This window comes from Lytechinus variegatus, chromosome 17 (genome assembly GCF_018143015.1).
Source record: "Lytechinus variegatus isolate NC3 chromosome 17, Lvar_3.0, whole genome shotgun sequence".
NCBI lineage: Eukaryota > Metazoa > Echinodermata > Echinoidea > Temnopleuroida > Toxopneustidae > Lytechinus > Lytechinus variegatus.
Window position 1 is genome coordinate 23,804,372 of NC_054756.1, and position 24,482 is coordinate 23,828,853.

Here is a 24,482-nt window from a genome sequence, read left to right on the forward strand (position 1 = left end):
CAGAAATATTAATGAAGGTGATTAATACCCCCACATTCTAATGCAGAGAAGACATTTAGAATTTAATATGAATCTTTACCCTAAGATGAATATTTCTTCCAATTTTTATGAGCACTGACTAAAAACAGGGGAAGAAGTTTGATCCACAAGTTTTCCTACATTTCTGGCTATCATATGTGGCTACCCTGGTAATGCACTCTCTGACAAATGCAAAAAAAAGGTTCTTGCACATCTTTACCCCAAGGCCAATGTGTGAGCCAAATTTCACGAGAATTGGTTCAAAACTGATGAAGTAGTTCAAATTGCAAGTTTTTTACCTAAATTTTGCCATATAGTATGTTGTTCCCATGGCAACACAATTTTGGAAACACACACAAAAAGTGCCTTGTACATCTTTACTTCAATACCAATGTGTGTGCCAAATTTCATGAAAATTGATTGAAAACTGATGAAGCAGTTTGAATTGTAAGATTTTTTCCCAATTTTCACCAGATAATATGTTGTTACCATGGCAACAAGATTTCTGAAAGACACACAAAAGTGTGTCTTAGACATCTTCACCTCAAGACCAATATGTGTGCCAAATTTCATGAGAATCGGTTAAAAACAGAGGAACTGGTTCTAACTGCAAGATTTTTACCTTATTTTTGCAATAATACACTGTTACCATGGCAACACAATTTCCAACACATGCAAAAAATGTGTCTTGCACACCTTTACCCCAAGACCAAAATATGTACACACACACCAACATTCAACCCCCTCCACCGTCACCCTTCGGCTTGGTTAGCATCTTCATTCAGATACTTGGTGCATTGAGATGCGAGGACAAACAGAAGATCTGTTCAAAAAGGGTCTGAATTCAAGAACTAATCCAATGCAAAATAATGCACTGCTATTGAGTTTTGCACTAGCGCTAGTCTATATATCAGACAAATCTGAACTCATAAATTCTGACATTTTCACCCATTTTTTCACTGTTCCTGCAGCCAGATTTTTTGGAGCATACCCCATTCTTAATTCTTATACATAAACAAAGGTCTGGAGAAAAAATCAGGCTTTTGTCCACCGTGTCCACATAATTCCGCTAACTGACCTGACTATATTGACTGTGTAACCTTCCCAAGCAATGCATATTTTGGTTCCAAAAAAGGAGAGTATGATAATGCCCTGAGGTAGAAAACAGTGCGGGCCATCTGAAATGCTTAGTAAGGTAACGTGATGATAATCTTATTGGTATCTTCCCTTGAATATCCTAATGATATTTGCAATGGAGTAATCCGTGCCTGATAGCTAGGAGGAAAATACGGTCAACTAGACGGATGGTACATGTATACGAGAAAAGGGGTGGATGAAAAATAGGATGAGCCCAACCGGTTCGGGTCTTATGCTTCACCCCGTCCCCGCACCCATCTCTCATTCATCATCATCGTCATCGTCATCACCACTACCGTCACCACGACCACCACCAAATAGCACCAATGTTGATGTTTGGGGATGGAAACACACGTAGTCAATTCTTTCTCGTTTCGAGCCATATTTTACAATAAAATGATGCGCGATAGCTCAATCGGTAGAGTGGGAGTTCTGTATTCCGGTGACCCGGGTTTGATTCCCAATTGGTGCGTTAATGCCCTTTGGTGAGGCATTTAAATCTTCTTTACCAGTTCCTTCGGAGAGGACCTCAAGTCGTCGGTCCTCTGGTTGCTTGCTCACAAGCATTCATTCTTTCTTAGCAATCAGGTAAAAATCACTGCCATTTACCATACTTATAGTGTATCACACACACCCAGGGTAGCCGTGTTATGAAACTGCTCTAAATCGCGGTGTAGCTTCCAGGGGACTTTTTTTCGAGATTCGTGCAACGAATAAAGAGTAACAAAAACAACAGTCCCTGCGTAGCATAAAACGTCATCAGTAACTTTCTCCAATCAAAACGCTTTAAAGCACCTTGCAGGAAGGAGGGAGGTCGTTGATATGCCTCGACAGGGAATCCCGAACCCATGACCTCCGTCCTTGAGGCGCACACTCTACCACTAAGCCACCGGCATGCCCAATTTTTTTTTTATGTTCCTGAAAATTGTGGGTCTTTAAAACCAAATCACGACAGATATCCTGTTTGCTTTTTCAAAAAGATTATCAAAATAGTGAAAAACTAATTCAGTGATTTGTAATTGTGACTGTGTGCATGCGCAGACGTGTGTGTGGATGTGTATGTGGAATATCGGGAGTTGTGCGTCGAGTTTGTGCATCTGGTAAGTGTACATATACTGAATAAACTAAGCTTATAGCTGCATTTCTGTCAAATTGCATCATCATGTACAAATTTATGTACATATCAAAATTTCCAATCATCCATTTTCAAGTTTGCAAGTTGTTACTGACAAAATTAGGATGGTAATGATAATGTCCTTATTTAAGATTTAAAGAGACGCAATGTCTATCACCGATGTTAGAAAAACAAACCCATGAAATATATCGGTTTGTGCGATCTCAAGACATTGGAGCTCGTCTCCCGGGTTTGAGATTAGGTTGCGAAATGAATATCACCACGGAGACAAGTGCGATGAGAATATTGGGTCATATAATACTATTTACACTTGCGGTATTATTTATGTGTTTGGATTGCCTGTCGTTCTTCATTCATTTCATATTAGTGTCCCTGTAAACAAGTCAAGTGTCAGGAAGGTCACAAGGATAGACTTCTCATGGATTGTTCATTCTTATTTTCGCCGTTAGGTTAGCAGTCCATGCATGTCTTTACTGACGAAATGGTGTTAGCTGATGACATCAAACATATCAAATATGGAAGTTTAACGTGATGAAATTGTTATAATTCTAAGGTATTGGGAGAGTATCGTTTTTACAACCATGTTTAGATCATATGGCGAAGTTTATCTCAATGTTGTGGGTTTAAGATCACTTCTTTGATTTTGTGGAAATATCCCGCCAAAATTGCAGTTGTTGTCGTTCCCTCTTTAAAAAAAAAGATTAACTATAATTTGTCAATATTATGGAGCAATTATGCATCACATGCGAGATCAAAAATACATAATAAACATGGCATAAGCATGGTATACGTAGGTAAAATTAATCTTCTCTTTAAGAATTTTGCCACTCTGAAGAGTGTATACAAAGAAACTAAAAATGAAAAACAAGATGATAAACAAAGTCACATTAAAGGGAAAGAATTACCAATCTTTCTAGACATTTTCAATTTCAACATGATTTTAAATCAGGGCTGCTTATCCCCACATGAAAAATAATTTTAAAAATGTAAATTTGGTTCGACTAGTACATGCAATGATTTTAATATCAGATCGAATCATACAAGACGGCTGATTGTTATTCCCTGACATGCAATTGATTTTATTGAATACATTGCTTTTTAGATTAACTTGAATATCCCCCACATCGATCATGCATTATTTCTCTTAGTACATCATCACATTGTCCTCTATGAATAAATAAATGAAATAAATAAATAATAACTAGATAAATGAATTAAAAAGGATAAGAAATAGGAACGGAAGGAAGAAAGAAAGAGAAAAATGAGAAGAGTTGCGAGAAAAAAAGCCTTTAGATAAAGAAGGATGATGATAGAAATAAGAAGGGAAGAAAAAAGGAAAGAAGAAAGAAAAAGGGTTAAAGGGAAAGAAAGACAGCTAAACATGGGGGAAAAAGAAGGAAAGGAATAGAAAAAAGTAAGAAAGAGGGAAGGAATAAGATAAAGGAGAAAACCTGATGTTAAAAAGTTGCGAGAATAAAAAAACAAAGATTGAAATAAAAATTATTTTTAAAAGGCACAAGAAGGATGATGATAAAAGGAAAGAAAAGAAAGATGGAAAGAAAAAGAAAGAAAAAAAGAAAGAAACAAAGCATGAAAGAAAGAAAACAAGAAAAAAGGAAGAACAACAGAAAGAAAGAAAGAAAGACAGAAACAAAGAATCGAAGAAAGTGGAGAGAGCAGTGGGTGAGATGAAGGAAAAGAAGAGGGGAAAATGTCCTTTTAGACGCACCAATGGCATTAACAGTACATTTGATCTTGACGCCATTTTTTGTTTTTAATATATCAAAGGTTGTTTGAAAACAGCAGGGGCGAAAACAGATGAACCGGGGTCCAGGAGAAAAATCCTGCATGCATATGTTTTGAAAAGAAATGGGCCCTAGATTGAGTATGGAAAGGTTATACATGTATAATCGGAACAATGAACTATTCGCGGTTGCTTCTTCAAACATTAAAATGTCCAATTATTTGAAGGTTCCGATCGGTTAGTACACAAGAATAAAAAAATTGGAAATTGGGTTCTCCAGTAAATCATCATCGTGAAGGGTTATCAACTATGGAAAATAATTAAAATAATCTACAGACTACAAAGCAACGCTGGATCGTGTGAGAGAGGAATTTTAACATACCTCCATGTTCTTAGCGCATCTTATCACGTGCACCTTGCAATGCTGACTTGTAGGGTCTTTTTACAAACAAGGAGCTAATCTTATATCATGTCCTGTCTATTGGCCTTTTCACACGTGAATCATAATTGTAATAATGATTGCAATTGTTATCTTGAATGTGATTAGCGTTTATGATTCTAATCATGTTCTAGTTTGGTTTAACACACATGCTACATGTAGACATTCTTCATTAGCCTTATTTTTCACTAGAAACATCATTCAAATTACGCTTTTGGTACCTTGTGAAAGGGCGGTTTGTCATTTGAAATACAAAGAAGTAACCTTGTTTACTTCGGGAAAATGGATTGATATACAAGAGCGAACTTGTACAATGCTTTATGCTTGTCTGAAGATATAAGTTTAGGGGGAAAAAAGTCCTGTCAAGAAATTTGTGATATGGCTTTATCTCGAGGGCAAACCAGTTATCAAGGTATATTTCCCCATGGATATTATGATAAGATGATTGGAGAGGAAAAGGCGTGTCTTCTGAACGGAAACACACGGTCCATCGTCAGGTGGATTTTCATTTTAAAAATAATTGCAAATTAGGAATGGCATTACCAGTGAGATGAGTAAGGGTATTCCATCAAAGACACTAAATAACTAAAGGGAATGTTCACCCTGGCAAAATACTCTACTGAAAAAAAATCGCCAAAAAAAAATCAGAAACATCATTGGCAAATATTTTGGGAAATATATCAAAGAATTAAAAAAAAGGGTATTAGAATTTCAATTATTTGATTTGTGATGTCATGTGCGAGTAGCTATTTTACAAATCGTCTGACCAAAACAAATTTTTGAAATGTCATTTTCTCAAAAAAGTGAAAACGTTTTTTATTGTACCGTCATTATATAAAAAACACAAGTTTTTTCACACGCGCTCCTAATAAGAACGTGGAGAAATAAGTTATCACGAACCATTACAAAATTAAATTTATGCATTTTATATAACATAGCATATGGGGACAGCTGCTTGTTTATGGCATCACCAAATCAAAGACTTGACATTCTAATAACTTTCTTTAAATTGAATGGACTTTTCTTAAAACCTTCACCAAAATTTCATCATAAACATTTTCTGTTATTTTTAGAACAAACTTTTCGTCAGGATGGACTTCACTTTTAACATCAAAGGATCTTGAGATTAAAGAAATGTATGTTTATGGAAAATTTGTATTCATTTCAATCTTAGGGAGAGGATGATGATGAACAGATGGTTAAATGAGCTAAAGATATAATCACTGTTTAATTTGGGTGGATTTCCATTTTTCATAGATGTAAAAGTGCGTCGGTGAATCTTAATTCTGTAAGAACTCAAATAATGTTTCTAAATAAAATTCTTCAAGTTGCAGAAAAGATGTTGGAATATTGAATGTTATTTTGAAGTAGTAAAGAATGCAAGGACTGGGATGTCATCGTCGTATTTATCATAATAAATCCCCTTGCGTGAGAAACATCCCCGATTGACGATTTTTAAAACCATTAAAGTTTAGATGTTTCAACTAGTTTGCGTGATTGATTTCACTATAGGCATACTTTTTACCTAAAGCAGAGCTTAAAGATGATATAGTACTCCTTAGACCCAACAAAAGATACCTAGGTAGCGATAGCTGGTTCTTATAAACATGATAAATGTTGATAAGCGGAAAACAGTAGTAAAATGCTTACATCAACCATTTGCTATTTCATATGCGCTATTTTATCACCGTTATCATGATTATGGCGGGTTGTTTTCCAACATATCCAGATGATGTACTCTAGGGTAGTGAAATTTTGGAGTCGTTTCATGTTTCTTGTTTCAATATCAGCAGAGAGCAGGTGCGAAGTATGATACCTCTTTTTCAGGCTAATGGGAAAACTGGTTATTGAAACTCTACAACTTCGATACCTCAAGGTTTTTTGTTTCAGTTATCTTTAGTTTCTTTTAATTTTGCTTTTTTTTGTTTTTTTGCCGTAGTTGATATCACTTTGGTGCCGTTTTAGTGCAAGAATGTATCAGTTTCGATTCCTTTGTTCTTTGCTAGCATTTTGTTTTGTCTCGCTTCGTAATCTACTGTATCTTCGGCAGTGAGCGAATAAAGGTGTACAATGTGAACATGGATTTCTCATTCGTTTCATAATCGGTTTTTTTTTCTCTTCCGGTATTTAGTTTTCTCTCCTCTTATTATCTTTTATTTCTGTTCACCCTGCTTTTCATATTCGTCTTCAGGTTTTGTAAGTTTTCTATAAACGTGCATGTTGCTTAATGTGGTGTGGGCGTTTGGATGTATGTATGCTTGTTTGGATTCGCGCGTGTGCGTGCGTGTGGGGTGTGGAAAAGACGTTTCCATATTGGTGTGAATATTCTTGTTTTTAAATACTTTTAATAAAACAACCCCAATTTTTCACGTTTCCTATCTCTTTTTATTTCTCCTTTTTCCTCTCCCTTCATCCTCCTTCTCATTTCCTGCCTATCTCTCGTCCTTTATCTTACTTTAATCTTACTCTTTATCCTTATTTTTCATTAATTCATATTGTTGGAAAGAAATGAATTCGACTTAAATCCTTATTTATTCACAAGTGTAGCCTTTGTTCGACGGAGATGATTGTCGGTATGAAAAAAAATTGCAGTATAATGAATTATCGTAAATGAATATCATGAAATGTTCAATAACCATTTTTTCTGTTGGTTTCAGCTTCTGCATTGTCATTGCTACCTCATCGGTATAATTTCATATCCAGGGCTCCTTTTATCGCCCGAAGGTATAAACAGTGGAGGAAGCCTGTACGATTACGCTATTATCATTTCGGTTTAATCGTCATTTCAATGGGAAATATTCATAAGGGATAAACTCCTCAATCATCTGCAATCTACAATTCTATCCGCCACCCTGGTTGCACTTACAGGATTGCTTATTGTAATGATGAATAGCGATAATGAATACCAACTCTTTCGATATGGTAAACTGTTTTATAATTTATTTACGAGTGTATCGCTTTTATTCGGCGGGAAGTGAGTTTTATCTCACAATCAGGATAATTTAGTGTGTGTGTGTGTATGGGTGTGTGAGGGTATGTGAGTGTGTGTGTAGATGAAGATTGTTTTGTAGTGGGGGAAATATGTATTGGTGTGTGACGGTGCATGTGACCGAGCATGTGGGGTACATGTGTATGTGTGCGTGTGTTCATATGTGCACGGTATGTTGAGGGGAGGGTGTGTGTGCTATGTACGTGAAGGAACATGTGCATTGTTTATTGGCTTGTGTATGGTTCAGGGATTTTTTTCTTACATACAGGTATTAGATTCACGAATTACTCTCTTTTGAAAAAAGATATGTTGTTTACATGATTTGCATCATTATAGCATGATTCTGCTCAAAATTGGCTAACAAAGACCCAGTCTACGTCCACTCCTTTTTGCATGCTCTAAATATACATATGTTCTGAAAAATAGTGATTGACTTGTTGTGCAAGTTCTAAAACTAGAATATGAAAGTAATTTCTTGCAAAGAACTAATCAACATTTACCTTTCTGTCATGTCTATGCAATGGTCAATGGTAGATAAATAAAGCTGAGCGGAATGGGTTGTTACCCCGATTCGAATTTCATAAAATTGGTAGTCAGTGATTGAAGATATTTTTTTCTGAAATAAATATATCTGTCAAACTTTCTTTGAATTTGATGAATTTATATGAACGATTTAGAATTTCAAGATACGAAAAACAGTTGATAGAAGAAGCTTTTATGGGGGTACTTACAAAATCAAATCAATTTGATCTTTTAATCCTTACAGTAAATCAATGTCGTATCAAATTTATCATTTTAATGATTTCAGTGAACAGAAAGAAAATTGTCTGCTATTTTCTATCAACCATGCCCATGTAATTTACAGAGTGGTCCAAGTATCTCTTTTGATATTTCCTAATTAACACACCCCAAGCCTACAATGCTACAATTATATGTTGACGTAAATGAGACACACAATGACAGCAATTAACAAAGAATAATTACCGATGTGCCCCGCCAAAAAAATATTAAAGAAAATTTTAAATCGTACGACATCTGGAGAGGACAGACGGAGGAAAATATCAAATTACCCATGTTCAACGGTCTCTGCAAAATTAATGTCATATGCGCGCTGGCTTTTATATTCCCGGGTATGTCTCAAGTGCGAACAAGGAAGGTGAAATTTGATCGTTCTCCCAATTAAAATCAAATTACAGATTCGTGTATCCCTTTTGGGGGTAATGATCCCTACATTTGTTGAACCTAGTTTCATCATTTCTGTTATCATTCAATATTCATATGAATGTTTTCAAAAACATGCCAAACAAAACAAGGTTATGGGTCAAAGAGGGGGAAAACCGAAGAGGAGAAATGAAAGTTGTCCATGTTCATAGTTTCCGATATGTACAGTATTTTAAAATGTTCAATTTTATTTTCGTTTATTAATTGCGATTGAAAAATATTTCAAAGCCAATTGTGGTTGCTTGTATACTGTAAAGAAAATATTAGGCAAAGTTTCAAAAAGCACGAGGAGGGTAATTATGTGTCCAACCAAATTATTAGGAGCAGTGTTTTACCCAATGCGGGAAGCAGTAAGCATGGTAAGGTTAAAGAATAAGCAGCAAATACTTTAGAATGGGCTAATTTTTCATTACATTGGATAAATAATAATGCCCAAAAGAAATGCCCAATGTTGGTTGGACACAAAATTACCCTCATGGAGCATTTTCACCCAATATGTTTTAGAATGTAAAAGAAATAACTGTCAAATAATTTTGATAAAAAACAGTGTATTCAAAAAGATAATGAAGTGATATTGATAAGGATAATATGGTTGTTGACGATGATTGTGTTAATTTTATAGAGATATTTTCAATTACTTTTAGATGTAATTAAAACAAGAATAATTGCAGTAATAATAATAGCTGCAATAATAATAACTGAAATGATAATAGCAGGGCCCGCTAGGAGAACAGTTTTCGGAACTGACGTGGCTACCTTGGGTAAATATACCGTTAGTACTATAGCTTTTCCAGTCCAATTTCATCAGAGTTGCATTTAAATTAATGAAAGGACGTTCAATTCGAAAGATTTTTGTCCACCCTCTGCACACATGGTTCATTTCCATTCATTCAGCCTTCAATTCCGTTCTATATCATTCCTTTGAATTTTGTAGAAATTCAATTTAGAGAGAAATTCGTTCAAATTAATGGCCCAAAATTGTCAATTAATTTCGCTACGACGGACTGATCGTTTAATTTTGCCTTTAATACCATTGTTCAATTTCCTTTATCTACACACATATTTGTACTTTAAAAACGTCCAAATTCAGATAGTATGTTCTGTGTTCATTTTTTAACCACGTTATACAATATTTGTTCAAACTTTATCTCATTTTCTATTTTTTATGATTTTTTTTATAGTTAGATTCATTTTATTCGATTATGCTTGATAGAGTAATTCATGTAACACTTATAGGATATGTAGACGGTTATTCTTTTAGTGACTGGTGAACAAAAACGAGTTGTTGTTCCGATGATGGGTTGTCAGATGGATAATAAATTTCAGTAAAATGGTAAGTATCCAATTCCAAAGTAAAACCCATTTCCATAATTATTCAAAAGAAGTTAAAAAAACACACCAATGAAAAACACTGTCTGTATCCTATAAGTGATTGCATACTATGGTTTTGAATTCCTATACGCTCGCAAGGAGGGTACCGGTGCGAATTTGAAAACACTTCTTCAGCTTTTTTAAGTTGATCGTTCTTTACATATGTTTAAATGAGATAACCATGAATGATAACATTAAATTGAATTAAGTATTTGGCCACTTACATGTTGATCTTATAGGTCATTAAAATTAGTTGCAAATTGAATCATTGCATCATAAAATAAGTTGACATTTTGACGAAATTGGACGGGAAACCTATATTTGCCATATTAGTAGTAGTAGTAGTATGATGATGCTATTGGTAATGATAACTGTAATGATGATAATGACAAATTATACTTCAAGAAAATGATATATTTCGTAAGTAAAACCATAAGAGATAATACATGTAGAAATACTCATGATCAGCAACACCCGGGATAATGATGCCCACGGGAGTATGGAAAATTGTCTGATATATTTTGGCGGAAAACACTTTCTTCTAATACTGTATAATTATATCTGTAACAACAAAAGCTGAAAGAATGCATTTTTGTATTTAAAAAATTGAAAATTTTATTTGATTTTTTGTAAAATCAGGAAAAAAGCACATAATGTTTGCAAGAACTCTAGTATTGCAGATAATATTCAACCTCATTAATTGATTATGCATTCGCGATTATAATTATGCCAAGGTATTGATCAATATGATATTTGAAAAAAAAGATCAATGGATTCATAAAGATAAAGACTAATTTGTCATTTCCATATCGAATGTAATGAATTCTAAGACTTTGCAAGGAGTATATTTCGTATAGTCGATTTATTTTGATATACTGTATGATACACCTTTTGAAATAAGAATTAAATTTGCAACCTTTTCTATTTATCCATTCACATAAACCAAAATACATGTAGTTGTCAATGGAAGACGTAATAATCACGATGAATTAGGTCATTCATAAAAATATATTTTTATACTGAGCTAGAGATTTCTACTGAATGATAATGATTCGACAAAATACGCCTCATGATGGCATATTATTATTCCGCGACACAAAAGAAGATCCTAATAGCCAAGATAGAAAGGACACTTTCGTGCAACCAGCACCTGGATACAAGTGAATGAGTCTCCAAATACCATCATCGGTCTTAATCAAGTGGTCAAACTGTAGATGTATCATAGAGGACTGCACTTATCCAACAGCACACTTATTTTACTATCCGGTTCTCTTCCGGAAGAGAAGCAATGTCATCATTTTTTAACAGAAAATGAGATAATTTATTATTATTACTATTATTAGATAGTTCATAATCTTTTAATAACGTTGTACGTGTGCACTCGTAGAGGGGATCAGAAGCGGGGGGCGGGGGACCTGTCCCCCCCCCCCCTTAAATTTGATTGATAACCTTTTCTCTTTTTTTTTTGCTTGTCAAGAAATTTTGATGGTCCCACCTTAAATTTTGGTTGATAACCTTTCGTTTTGCTTGTTAGTTTAGTATCCTGCGTCCCCATCCCTAAATTTACGTGCCCCCTCCCCCTAATGTGTTTTTCTCCCCTATAATTTAGGTTGATAACCCTTTTTTCTCTTTTTTGGGGCTTGTCAAATTTTTACCTGTGTCCATTCGAAAATGTCAGGTGGACTCCCCCCTCCTAATTTTTGGGGACTTCCGCCGCCAATGGGATTCAGCGAAAATGACCAATATAGTGGTTAAAGGAGAGTGAAACCATTGGAACAAGATAGCTTGTGTGAAAACAGAAAAATCAAAGAAACAGATCAACGAAAGTTTGAGAAAAATCTGACAAATAATAAGAAAGCTATGATCATTTGAATATTGCGATCACTAATGCTATGGAGAAAGCAAATTGGCAATGCGACAAAGATGTGTGATGTCACTGATGAACAACTCTCCCCTTTACTTTAGTATATATATTTCACTTGGATTGCCTCTTTCATCACATCTATCCATAGATCATGTGTTCTTTCTACATGAGGGCATGTAGTACATATTTTTTAAGAATACATTATGGATAAAGAGTTTGTATCATCACAAGAAAAAGCAAATACAGACATTTTGAGGGCATTTTATAGTCCACCAAAGGGAAAGTTGTTCATCGGTGACATCATGCATCCTTGTCGCATTGCCAACAGGAGGATCTCCATAGCATTAGTGATTGCAATATTCAAATGCTCATAACTTTCTCATTATTGTTCCGATTTTTCTCAAACTTTCTTTATTCTTATTCTTTGATTTTTATATTTCTACTTAAGCCTACTTGTTCCAAAGGTTTCATTCTCCTTTAATAGCTTTCCGGAAATCAAATAAGATTGAATAGAATTTGTGTATGATTCAATCGCTAATTGTGCTATAGTGACCATAAGATGGGGAATCTCCACCAAAGTAGCAATAAATATTCATCTGAAAGCCCAGTAGCAATTATAGCAATAACGCCAGCTTGATTATATTTCTGGGCACTGACTTTCTCATTCCTGTGTAGATATAAATATTTGTCGTACAACATACAACATATCATCAATAATTGAGACCCCACATCTCTATGAAAAATAGATAAAGCATATAAAAATAAAGAAAAATCAATAAATTGATAAATGAATTAATAAAAAATAACAAGATTAAATAGATATATCAAAAGATAAACAAACAAATAGATGATAAAGATGAATGAATAAAGTTATATATCAATACCACTTATAATTTATACTGATATGAAGATTTAGGGCAGGTTTTGATTTGGTGGATTTTATAACTGGATATCTAGAACTCGAGAGGGCGCTACAACATCAAATCAATCCTGCCTATATTAATCTGGGAGAAAAAAATCCAACAGTATATAAAAGTAATAAGTTCGACAAGGTTTCCTTTAAATTACACATTAAGCTACACATTAGCTACATTAAAGTGAAACGTCAATATTAGACAATTGCTTATTAAGGAATTCAAAATTATGGACGACCTTTAAAAAATCGCATTCTTATTTCTAAAAGGAAGCACAACATACATGCTATACCTCAATCTTGTGTACAAATTTGAGTAACAGTGACTTTCGTATCAATTACAATGAATTTGCATTCGCATAAAGAGTGTCCTCACATCATTTTCAAAACCTCCAAATGGAAAATAAAAGACCAAAGAAATCTTTATTCATAGAAAGCCATCATCAATAGTAAAAATTGTTTATAAAAAATACATATATCAAAGCTAAACAACCTCTATTATGTAGTCTTACTTTATACTTTTCTTCTCCCTTTTTCCTTTCTCCACATTTGTTACTGCATGAGAAAAATCGATTTCTATTTTGCATATTTTACTTAAGTATGTTAATCGTTGAGACATTGATTGAAATAAAATTAACAAGAAATATCAATTTTAGAAATAGTTTAAAAATAACCCAATAGTATTGATACAATCTATTATTGCACTCTTATCAGCTTATAGCGAAACGGCCATTATTGAAGGAAATTATAATTAATCTATATGTTTTAAGTTAACTTTCAAAGATTATATGGTTCATGCAAAATACATCAAAGAAAGTTCTCTTTCAATAGTGCGCAGTTTTAAATTCTATTCTATTGAAGTATTTTCATGTAAACAAGATACTCACTAAATTCCTTAATTGGCAGTGCGGTGAAAAAATCAAAACGTTATTGTACATGAAATTGGTCTACATTTCATTGCCAGTTTGAGACGTAGTATTTCATCAAATATGATTTGTGATAATCCATTGTCCTGGAATATTTACATGAGTATTGATAAAAGTAAAAGCTACAAAATTGTCATTACTCTTGCCATTTCGTTCTGTGCCATGGATTTGAAACAAAGATCGCTCACCAATGGCTCAACAAACACTGTTCTGCCAGCACCGAAAAATGGGGAGGGGCTTAAGATGTGTGCAGCGTTTCTACGACGTGTTGACAGTTTAATGAGTAATACGTAATAAGTTTGCTCTGCCTAATATCATATTACATGCAGGCGGAATTAAATATCGATGTATATAATCATATATAGCACAATCTTCTTCCTTCACTCTAAAAAAAACGAAGAGCTATGAAGAGCTAATTTAGCTCTTAAAAGGCGTGTATAGTGAATGCACTTCAGAGTGCTGATTTTTCAAAATTTGAACTAGACAAATCAGTACTCCGAAGCGCAGGTACTATACACGCTCTTTAAGAGCTAAATTTGCTCTTCGTTTTCTAGAGTGTTGCGAGTAATTAGTATGTTAAATAAATAATAAAAAGATAAGTGACCGCATCACCCACCGAAAAGGGTCGGGAAGCTCCTATAGTCCATTGAATTCCCTTGGATCTCAGAGGATATCTTTTCGTTGCAGTCGCCTGGCCTTTTCTCATATATATCGAAAATTGTTTCGATCGTTATCGCCATAAGGTCTATCGGTAGCTCGTGCTGCAGTACCAATGTAGAGGCGTAGTTTCAGTGCACACGCCCGGATGCCGGAGTCTAATACTATAAAGTTGCGCAACGAGAACGATCATGCCGATGAAATGTGACGGAATACTTTCCCGGTGTATTGGTGCCAAAATGGCTACCGATCAGCCTGCTACCGATTATGGAAAAAAACGCATGGATAGTATTATGCTAGTGTTCTTCTCCATACCCTCTGCTTCCAATGTGAAATGCTCGAAAAGTTTATTTTCCCCCATTATATATCAAGCTCAGTGTCATTGTGAGTTAACAATGAATACAGATCCGAGACTTACAAACATAAGCACTCGTTATTAGATAAATGAAGTCCTCGCTCAGTATCACAAGTATGTTTCGGAGTATTCAGGCAATCCCTCGATGTCTTTACTGAGCGCATATTTTAGCGCTTCTGAGTATGGAGGTGGCGGATCCGAATAGTCGAAGCCACTGTTTGCCTGCCCTTCTCTGACCTGAACCTGCTGTGACGTAGATGGCGCTGCTGAACGAGAAAGAAGTGTATTTCGTTTGCAGCAGAAGATACAACATAGGCATGTTATGATGACGGATGAGGCGAGGCCGAGGGCAATCCAAAAGCTCAGCTCTGGAATATGAGAATCAAGGTGAGAAAAAAAAAATGGCTAAAATAAAATAAAAACGAAACACCGGGACAAAATAACATTATCATTATGAATATTTGTTGTTGTTGTAATAAAGCGGAAGTTTACAAACTGTTAATTATAACGTGTATAATGAAAGCAGAAAAATAAATAAAAAATATTGGCGAACGTTGTATGAAAACCGTCAAAGAATACAGAAGCCGGGAACGTTTTACCGTTTTGTTATTACTATTGTGACGTCACAGATGAGCATTTCCTTCTGTAATTTGACATAAATTCACCCAAAATGTTTTTATCTCAAAAAAACTGAAAAATGAGTTTATTTGTGCGGGGATGCATGTATCAGCAGACTCATTGTTTCTTACCCCCTTCTGCAAGAAAACAAAATAAATTGTATTCATTATCTGCCATTATAAATTGAATTTATGAAATTTACATTACATTACATTATATATTTTTGAGCTACAGTACTAGCATGAGACGTCACAAATTAAAAAAAATAAAAAAAAATCATGTGTCACTTAACCCTAAAAGGACTGGGGAGCATGATGTCCCCCCCCCCTCGACGCTTCGCGCGATAATTTCGCAACAAAAATGAAAACGCCGGAAAAAGTATCGCGCCAATTTTGAGACCAATTCGCGACTTGCGGGTATAGCATCGCGACGACACGTGACTTTTACGAGACGATGTCATGCCCAAAGGGGCTTTTTTAAACTTTGAAAAATGAATGTAAAACAAAAGATTAAAAACAAAGAAATATATAAGAAATACAACAATAAATATATAAGGAAAAAATCACTTTTGCATTTTTTTTTTGGGGGGGGGGGAGATATTGAAATTAGATTAAAAAGATGGCATCTAGAAAAAAAGAAAATTTAAAAAGAGAAATTATGTGCTACATATGCAAATAATGTTTTTCACGAATAAATTTTCATATTTCATTCATAATAAATAAAGGAATAATAATTTTCAGAATTTTTTTTATAATGGCTTGTAGTTTATGTGGAAAGGAATGTGCGTGCGGCCGAAATCAGAAGGGGGGGGGGGTCATCATCCCCCTCCTCCCCCTCAGTCCTCAATATATCTCAAATATCCCAGTCCTTTTAGGGTTAATCTTTGATGGATTCTCATCAGACTGTCGCCAATCTTTTTTTTCTGCTTTCTCTGCTTTTATCAAGACCAATTGATTGTAAGGACGAACGGTTCATGAACTTGAGCTTTATTAAGAAGTACTCCAGGCTGAAAATGATATGATTTGAACAGATGGAAGAAAAATCGGACAAACATAAACACAAAATCAGACAAGGAATACCAGAGTTATAATGACTATGATGTCTTAAAGATTCACATTTTTTCAGTAAAACAGTTGATGTATGCATGTCTTCATTAATATTTTCAATGAGCAAACTGATGACGTCATATTCCCACTTATTGTATGAATTTGTGTTTAATTAAATATTGTCCTTCAAGAATTCTAAAATTGGATTGACAGCTGATTTAATGCATTAGATAGGCATTGCTGCAACTTATTCTATTACAAAGGAGACCGTATTCACATTTACATGTATAATTATATGAAATGTTTATCTGGTTTGATGTAATAAAAATAAAAAGAAAGGGGATAAGACCCCTCAGGCAGAGCTTTATGTACGACCATGCACAGGGCATACATGTAGGCTTTTTATGGAATTCCTACACGCATTCACTACAAGGTACAGTTAGATATGGTGACACAAACAAAACTGTTGCTGAAACACCCCCCCAAAAAAAAATAAATAAATAAATAAAATAAATAAAAAAATTAAAAATTAAAAATAAAAAAATAAATGAAAATAAATAAATAAAACAAATAAATAAATAAATAAATAAAAATAAAATCCAACTTTTGATTAACACTATTCGATGGCAGTTGCAATGATTTTTGTTTTATTGCCTAGTGGGAAATGTCCCAAATATTTACTTATTTCCTTAAAGGAGGTATTAGTGTATTAATCAAGCAATGAGATCGTCCGTAATATCAAATAATAATGTCACTGGAAAATGACATCGTAATTAGTTTGGTCATTTTATCATTCCATAAGTACATCAATTTCTATCAAAGAGTTCGCTTGGGCATTCAGTTCTGCTCCTTTTTTCAGTCATGACAATCATTTTGTTATTACAAAGGTTTTGATAAAATTCATAGATTACAACATCTCTCTCTCTCTCTCTCTTTCTATCTCGAATCATTCTCTCTCTTACAAACACACCCTCACACTCACACACACACAAACACACACATGCATAAAGATATATTGTATATATTTCTTCGTGAAGAAAGCCCCTCAGAGGTTTTTTTTATTACTTTACCTTTAGAAACTTATGATAAACTGCAAATTCAACGACTGGAAAGTAATATCAACAAAATGAACTTGTTTATATATAGGTAGTGCTGTGGCCATTGTCAGATATGACCTACATGGGAAATTGACCTTTTAATTTTACAGCTATGGTATTCCACTAAGATTTTTGTAAAAGCTATTTTCAACTTACCAACTGAATCGAACAAATATGATGATGACAGTTCCTCTTCTAAAAGAGAGAAAAAATATTGAATTCGTGTGAGTTATTACAGGTAAAAATCCTGCTTGAAACAATTTGCAAATGCTTGGCATTATTATATTTTTTGATGGATATGCCTCAACCATAACTGTCGGACAAATTAATAATTGACAGATTAATGTTGAATTCTTACTTATCAAACAGCTCGAGAACAAACATAACCATTCCTGGCATTCTGTTAAATAGTGTGACTTCAATATATCACTTGAATTTGCATTTCCTTTTTTATCTTTTTATATCTGTTTATTTTTCTATTATTTTCTTGGACAGGCATTATTTTGAAAGGGATAGGCCAGGTACCTTTTTCGTGTTGTCCTCGTTTCGGAAAACGTCACTAGCTATTGTTCACAATACCTTGAAAATAGGATTTACACATAAAAGATTCGTCATGCACCTTGGCAAATGTTTCATTGAATTCAAGGCTAATAGATACCAATAATAATAGATACCAGAAATGAAACTTTGATATCCTAAAGTTGCATATGATAAATCCAATGACAAAAATGCCCTGAGGGTTTTTAACAGGATTAGTGAATAATACTGATAGCACACTCATGCACAGTCGATTAAATAGTATTTCGTCGAGTAGCTTCTTCTTTGCTAGCAGCCGTAGGAGTAAGAGTAGCAGCAGAAGTAGTAGTAATAACAGTAGGATACGTGACATTAGTAGTAGTAGTAGTAGTAGTAGTAGTAGTAGTAGTAGTGGTAGTAGTAGTGGTAGTGGTAGTGGTAGTAGTAGTAGTAGTAGTAGTAGTAGTAGTAGTAGTAGTAGTAGTAGTAGTAGTAGTAGTAGTAGTAGTAGTGGTAGTGGTAGTAGTAGAAGTAAAAGTAGTAGTAGTAGTAGTAGTAGTAGTAGTAGTAGTGGTAGTAGTAGTAGTAGTAGTAGTGGTAGTGGTAGTAGTAGAAGTAGTAGAAGTAGCAGTAGTAGTAGTATTAGAAGTGGTAGTAGTAGTAGTAGTAGTAGTAGTAGTTGTAGTGGTAGTAGTAGAAGTAGTAGTAGTAGTAGTAGTAGTAGTAGTAGTAGTAGTAGTAGTAGTAGAAGAAGTAAGTATGTCTTGATAAAGCGCAGGAATTGACATTAAGAATTTGAAGAAGAAAAAGAAGAAGAGCAAAAAGAAGAAGAAAAGAAGAATTAATTGCTGACTCACACGATAATTTTATAACAAAATAAAAGTTGATATACAACACCAATTACAAATAACTCTTACCTAGCGCTTCGGTAAGTAATAGGCAGTAGTAATAGTAGTAGTAGTAGTAGTAATAGTAGTAGTAGTAGTAGTAGTAGTAGTAGTAGTAGTAGTAGTAGTAGTAGTAGAAGTAAGTATGTCTTAATAAAGCTCAGGAATTGACATTAAGAATTTGAAGAATTTGAAGAAGAAGAAGAAGAGCAAAAAGAAGAAGAAAAAGAATTAATTGCTGACTCACACGATAATTTTATAACAAAATTAAAGTTGATATACAACACCAATTACAAATAACTCTTACCTGGCTCTGTGGTAAGTAATAGGTAGTAGTAGCAGGAGTAGTAGTAGTAGTATTAGTGGTAGTAGTAGTAGTAATAGTAGTAGTAGTAGTAGTAGTAGTAGTAGTAGTAGTAGTAGTAGTAGTAGTAGTAGTAGTAGTAGTAATAGTGGTAGTAGTAGTAGTGGTATTAGTAGTAGTAATAGTAGTAGTAGTATAGAAGAAGTAAGTACGTCTTGATAAAGCTAAAAAATTGGCATCAAGAAAATGCATCCTATTTAACAGGGTCATATAAAAATAAAATGTTCACTCCTTTTATAGGGGGAGGGGTGTTCTAAAAATATATTTATTTGTTTAACCGAATCATTACTTCACTGTTCATGTCATTCCATATGTGTTTCCAACAGGCGTAATACTGTATATCAATCGATTTAGTGGTTTTTAGTTTATCGCTTGTATTTTTTAATCGTTGATTTAATCGATAATTTATTATAAAATAAAAAAGTTAAAATACAACACCGAAAAAAAAAACATTTTTACCTGGTGCTTCGGTTCCAGTGACTTGCCTAATGATGTTCAAATATACAACAGCCAGAATAAACAATAACTTCTCAGTTTCCATGGTAACTTTATTATCACCTGATCCCTGTCGCCGAATAGTGTAAAGCTGTCATCGGACTTCAGCGTCGAACTTCGCCTTACGAATGTAATACTTTGGAATAGATGAAGAAAAAAAGATATGAACTAATACAAAGCCTTCAAAGTATTTGCCATTATTTTCATTTCTTTGATAGTGTAAAGTAGCCCAGTATCAGTGAGTTAAATTTCAGTTATTAGCCCCCTACTCTCCCCATTACCTTCACCTACGTTTGGTCATAAGACATTGAGGGACTGACATTCAATAATGTACAGCACTAAGCGTCTGAACTTAGAAGAAAGTTCAAGTGTAATGCGATGAAATAAGATCAATCCAATCATCAAAAAGAAATAGATAATAACAGATAAATAAATAAAATAAATGAATTGACTAATTGATAAATTAATCAATTACTTAACTGTTAATCAATAAGGGTTGAAGTTTGATCGCGGAACCCATGTGAAAAATAACACCAGATATTAGCACAATACCCTACCATATCTATTGCAGCAGAATACTTAAAAAATATGAAACGCAGATTACTACCAACATTTGGAGGAAAATCCTTTTTTTCAGTATTGTCAAAATGCAGCTATTGCAAGGAGTCCTTACAGTCATGTAATTGTCTATTTAGAAGTCGCTAGTAGAAACTAAATATACTTATGAATTAATCTAATAAATCATTCTTAAATCATAACCGTAGTCAGAACAAAAGAACATCTTCTTTCGGCATATTTGGTGCCAGTCGGTACAGTACCCCCTTTGCATGTAACAATCAATCAACCATGTAAACAAATAAACTTGTAAAGCTCTGAGATATATATCCGTCATGCATTTCATCCCTTTATAAAAGATATCATGACCATCAGAATATAATGCTATACGTTTTAAAAAGGCTTTATATTCTCAGCACCTAGTTTAAGGAGGCTGTCACACGTGCACTTTTGTGTAAGCTCATGCCGTATATGTATGACAAGCCTTTTTACCATTTAATGCTAATTATTGATGTATCAAATATCCAATCTTGTTATCAAATGAACACATAAATAAATAAGCTGATGTATATTCTTCTCATTCACCCACCTACATTGTATATACAACAGGAAGGAAATACATCACAAAAATATGAATACATAGTTACCGAAAATAAAATTAACGATAAAGGCATGAAGCAAAAAGAACGTAATTTATGTCGAATGAGGGGTGAACTGAGCCTTGTTCAGCGTTGACCCCAATATAAATACATGGCAGTAAGAGGGGAGTGACAAAAAGCTCACTTTAGTTCCTGTTTATTTCATCTTCAATATTTTTATGTAATATCATTGATCTGTCTGTTGTTTTGTATATTATTTGTTGAACGGAAAAGAATTATATCGAAGTTCAATCTAACCACAAGTTTAAATTTATAATGAACTCTTAAACATGTATATTATGTTACTCAGTACAAAATTCATTAAAAGTAACGACCGAAAGGAACGTTAAAATCTTTTAGCATAAAGCTGGTTCTTAAAGGAAACCAAAACCCAAGAAGAGAAGTAATCTTCTTGGAAAGAGTAAAATGAGAGGAACAATTTTAAAAAAGTTCATCAAAATTGGTTAAGAAATAAGCAAGTTATGGGAATTTGAAAACTCTTGTTGTACTTTCTATGGGCATCCTCAAATTGGCAAACGTGCTTCAAAGGTGGTGACTCTCCTCTACACGGGGCCTCCATTTAACGTCCTATCCGAGGGACGGAGTGTTTTCCATTGTAACATAGCCTGCATCTATGAAACATGGGAGAGACGTTTACACACAACGCACTGGCTTCAGTCATTCGCCCGGGGTGGACTCGAACCCACGATCTTTGGTTCGACGGGCAGACGCGTTACCGACTGAGCCAACACCGCTCTCCACCGCTTATCTTATTGTTTTTATGTTTACACATTAAACAACATTCTTATCATAGACAACATAACCTACAATTGCTACGTAAAAGCATATCATGATCATATTTTTTTCTCCAAAAACGATGCACATCAATCAAGTGATATTTTATTTCGGGCGACTTGATGAAACGAATTATTACTAATCACTTGTATTGTACGATGTGAACATATGATAGTTCTATATTTTTACTTCCTCATATTATTTTGGTAAAAACAATTGGCACAAACTACCTCATAATTTGGGTTTTTCATAATCAATTTCCGCTTTCTATTTTGTTGATTTAGGTGAACCGATGTCCTTCCAAATTGTCATAGTTAGACAACGGAATGTAAATGGAAGTGTTTGTCAACAATCCATTGGTCGAAAATAATAATTGTACACGGTTGAGCAAGACACACCTCAAAGTTTACCTTTATTTTGCTAACTGAATATAGGCCTACCATTATTTTTTCATTGGGGGAGGGGTCCTTTGACGAACATGTCTGTTGCATTTTTGTGCTATTTGTATGTTTTTTGTTTGTTTTTTTTCTTTTCATTGTTTTTCTCTTGATGATTTCATGTTTTGATCATTGCTAAAAAAAAGAAACTAGTTGGAAGGTAGTAAATGTAATGATAAGTGGAATGATAGCCTTTGTATATATATATATATATATATATATATGTATATATATATATATAAATATATATATATGTGTGTGTATGTGTGTGTGTGAGGGTGTGTGTGTGCGTGTGTTTGTAAATGTGTGCAATATATCAGCACTCCATTGTCATTCTTGTCATTCTTGGTTGTTGATAATAATAATTATAACATCATTTTAATGATAAATAATGGTTTTAAGGATAATGATATTAACTATACCAATAATCAGGTATTCATTATTGATCGTTTCCACATCGTCATTTAAAAGCATATGCAAACCATAAGAGGCAGCTTTACCATTTTTTTTAATGGGGAAGTTCCAATAAATAAAAAAGACCAGACACCCAAAATATTTAAAAGATATTTGAGGAAGGCTTGAAAAGATTCATTAAATATTTAAGATAGTTATTTGAATTTTATTTCTCTTTATTTGTGACGTCGTATTGGCCTAGTAGCAACTGCCCCATGTGTAATATAAATGGTTTATATATTTTTTTCTTCCAGGAGGGGGTGTGGAATAATTCATCTGTTCAATAAAAACGTTTTCTTCTTTTTTAACGACATTTCATGGATTTTTTTTAAACGACACGTTTTATGGGTATGATGCTTGCTTATGACGTCAGAAATCTGAAAATATAAATCATAATAACCTTTTCGATCTTTGATATAATTTTCTGAAAATGTTTACTTATGTCTTTAATTATTTCTTATGCAATTTTTGCATTAAAGATTTTTCCAGAGTGAACTTCCCCTTCATACAAATGGTAATTACCATAGTTGTAATATTGATAATTACAATAATTTATAAATGATGATGATGAGAATGAAAATGATCATAACAGTTATATTAAAATTACAATAAGGTTATCAAAAACTGTATTAACGATAACAGTAAATGATAATAATAAAAATAATACTGTTTTTTATTATAATGCATAGAGCAACAACAGCATTCCCACACCCCTTTGAAAGTAAAAAACAACAAAATGGAGAGAAATAAAAGACTAGAATATATGCCTCCACACTCTAAAAACAAATCAGTAAGCGATGACTGGTTAATAGGGTCAGCTGGGTGCAACTATTATTCTAGTCATATTTTACTATTTTCTGGTCGTATTTTACTAGAACAGAGTTAATTCTGACTAGAATATATGTCAGAAATTTTCATATCAGTTGCACCCAGCTGACTACTGGTCTAGTCACTTTGACTGATTTGTTTTAAGAGTGCACATTACTAGCATTCGTCGTTTAAATCTTACCTTCTTGGAATGTTACATAGATCCCTCTCCCCATCAATGTTGACATGATTGAAACCAAGACATCGTCGAAATTGGATACCATCCCAACCCCTATCAATGGCCCGTTGGTTCACGATCCATGGCGGGCCCGGCTCGTCATGTAATCAGAACGAGAAACGTGACGAGTGCCTCGTATTGACGTCTCCGCGAATCATTACTTTATTATCCTAGTACTATCGCACACAATTTTCAATCGAGTTTTATTTGTTTTGGCGCTCAATGAGTACCTCTGTGTAGTCCCTGTAAAGGTTGTTCTTCCTTGTATTTCGGTGAATAGTGCGTGTAGAGTGGCCCAGTTGGGGCTTGCAGACTGGCTAAATCAGTGACTTTGCGCGATTTCTTTTGTTAATGTTTGCGCTGTATTTTCCCGTTCTATTTTTACCAGGGTATGGGCTAGTGATTTCGCTCAAAGAAATTCGCCTTTGTGACGAAATGCAGGGAAGTTTTGTTATGAAATCTATACTTTTGTAAGACGCCGGAGAGCGATTTTTATGCTAACCAACCTTTAGTCTCTAGTAAAATTATAATTATTTTGATAAGATTATTTTCATGACTTATCTGTAGAGGACTATTGCTTGGATGTTAAAGCATTGCTGCAATGTGAAGGTCGTTTTAATTAAATATTCGTTGAAGGTTTTTAATCAAACTTTGATATGAGGCAATCCTAACACAATTCACATCTTTATAATCTGATAAATCAGTATCCTATTTCAAGGACCATAAGAACAAAACCATTTCGGTTTTCATGGGCTATCCTATCCTCT

At 34.0% G+C, this 24,482-nt stretch overlaps 1 protein-coding gene across 1 annotated transcript; it reads right to left on the reverse strand.

Annotated features, from left to right (window-relative positions):
• Positions 1-12,472: 12,472 nt before the first annotated feature.
• On the reverse strand, positions 12,473-24,062 carry LOC121430871. The gene is made up of 4 exons (XM_041628295.1): positions 23,680-24,062; positions 19,757-19,928; positions 17,687-17,725; positions 12,473-15,137 (listed from the first exon to the last, which is right to left on the reverse strand). The coding sequence occupies exons 2-4, from the start codon at positions 19,836-19,838 to the stop codon at positions 14,878-14,880; spliced, it is 381 nt and encodes a 126-aa protein (XP_041484229.1). The 5' UTR covers positions 19,839-19,928; positions 23,680-24,062; the 3' UTR covers positions 12,473-14,877.
• Between the last annotated feature and the right edge of the window lie 420 nt (positions 24,063-24,482).

Excerpts from the sequence above, each read along its gene's own strand:
- LOC121430871 (XM_041628295.1), bottom strand. The coding sequence starts at position 19,838 with ATGGAAACTGAGAAGTTATTGTTTATTCTGGCTGTTGTATATTTGAAC. Across the intron at positions 17,726-19,756 it reads CACTGGAACCGAAGCACCAG|AAGAGGAACTGTCATCATCA; the intron begins GTAAAAATGTTT and ends TCTCTCTTTTAG. Across the intron at positions 15,138-17,686 it reads ATATTTGTTCGATTCAGTTG|AGCTGAGCTTTTGGATTGCC; the intron begins GTAAGTTGAAAA and ends CTCATATTCCAG.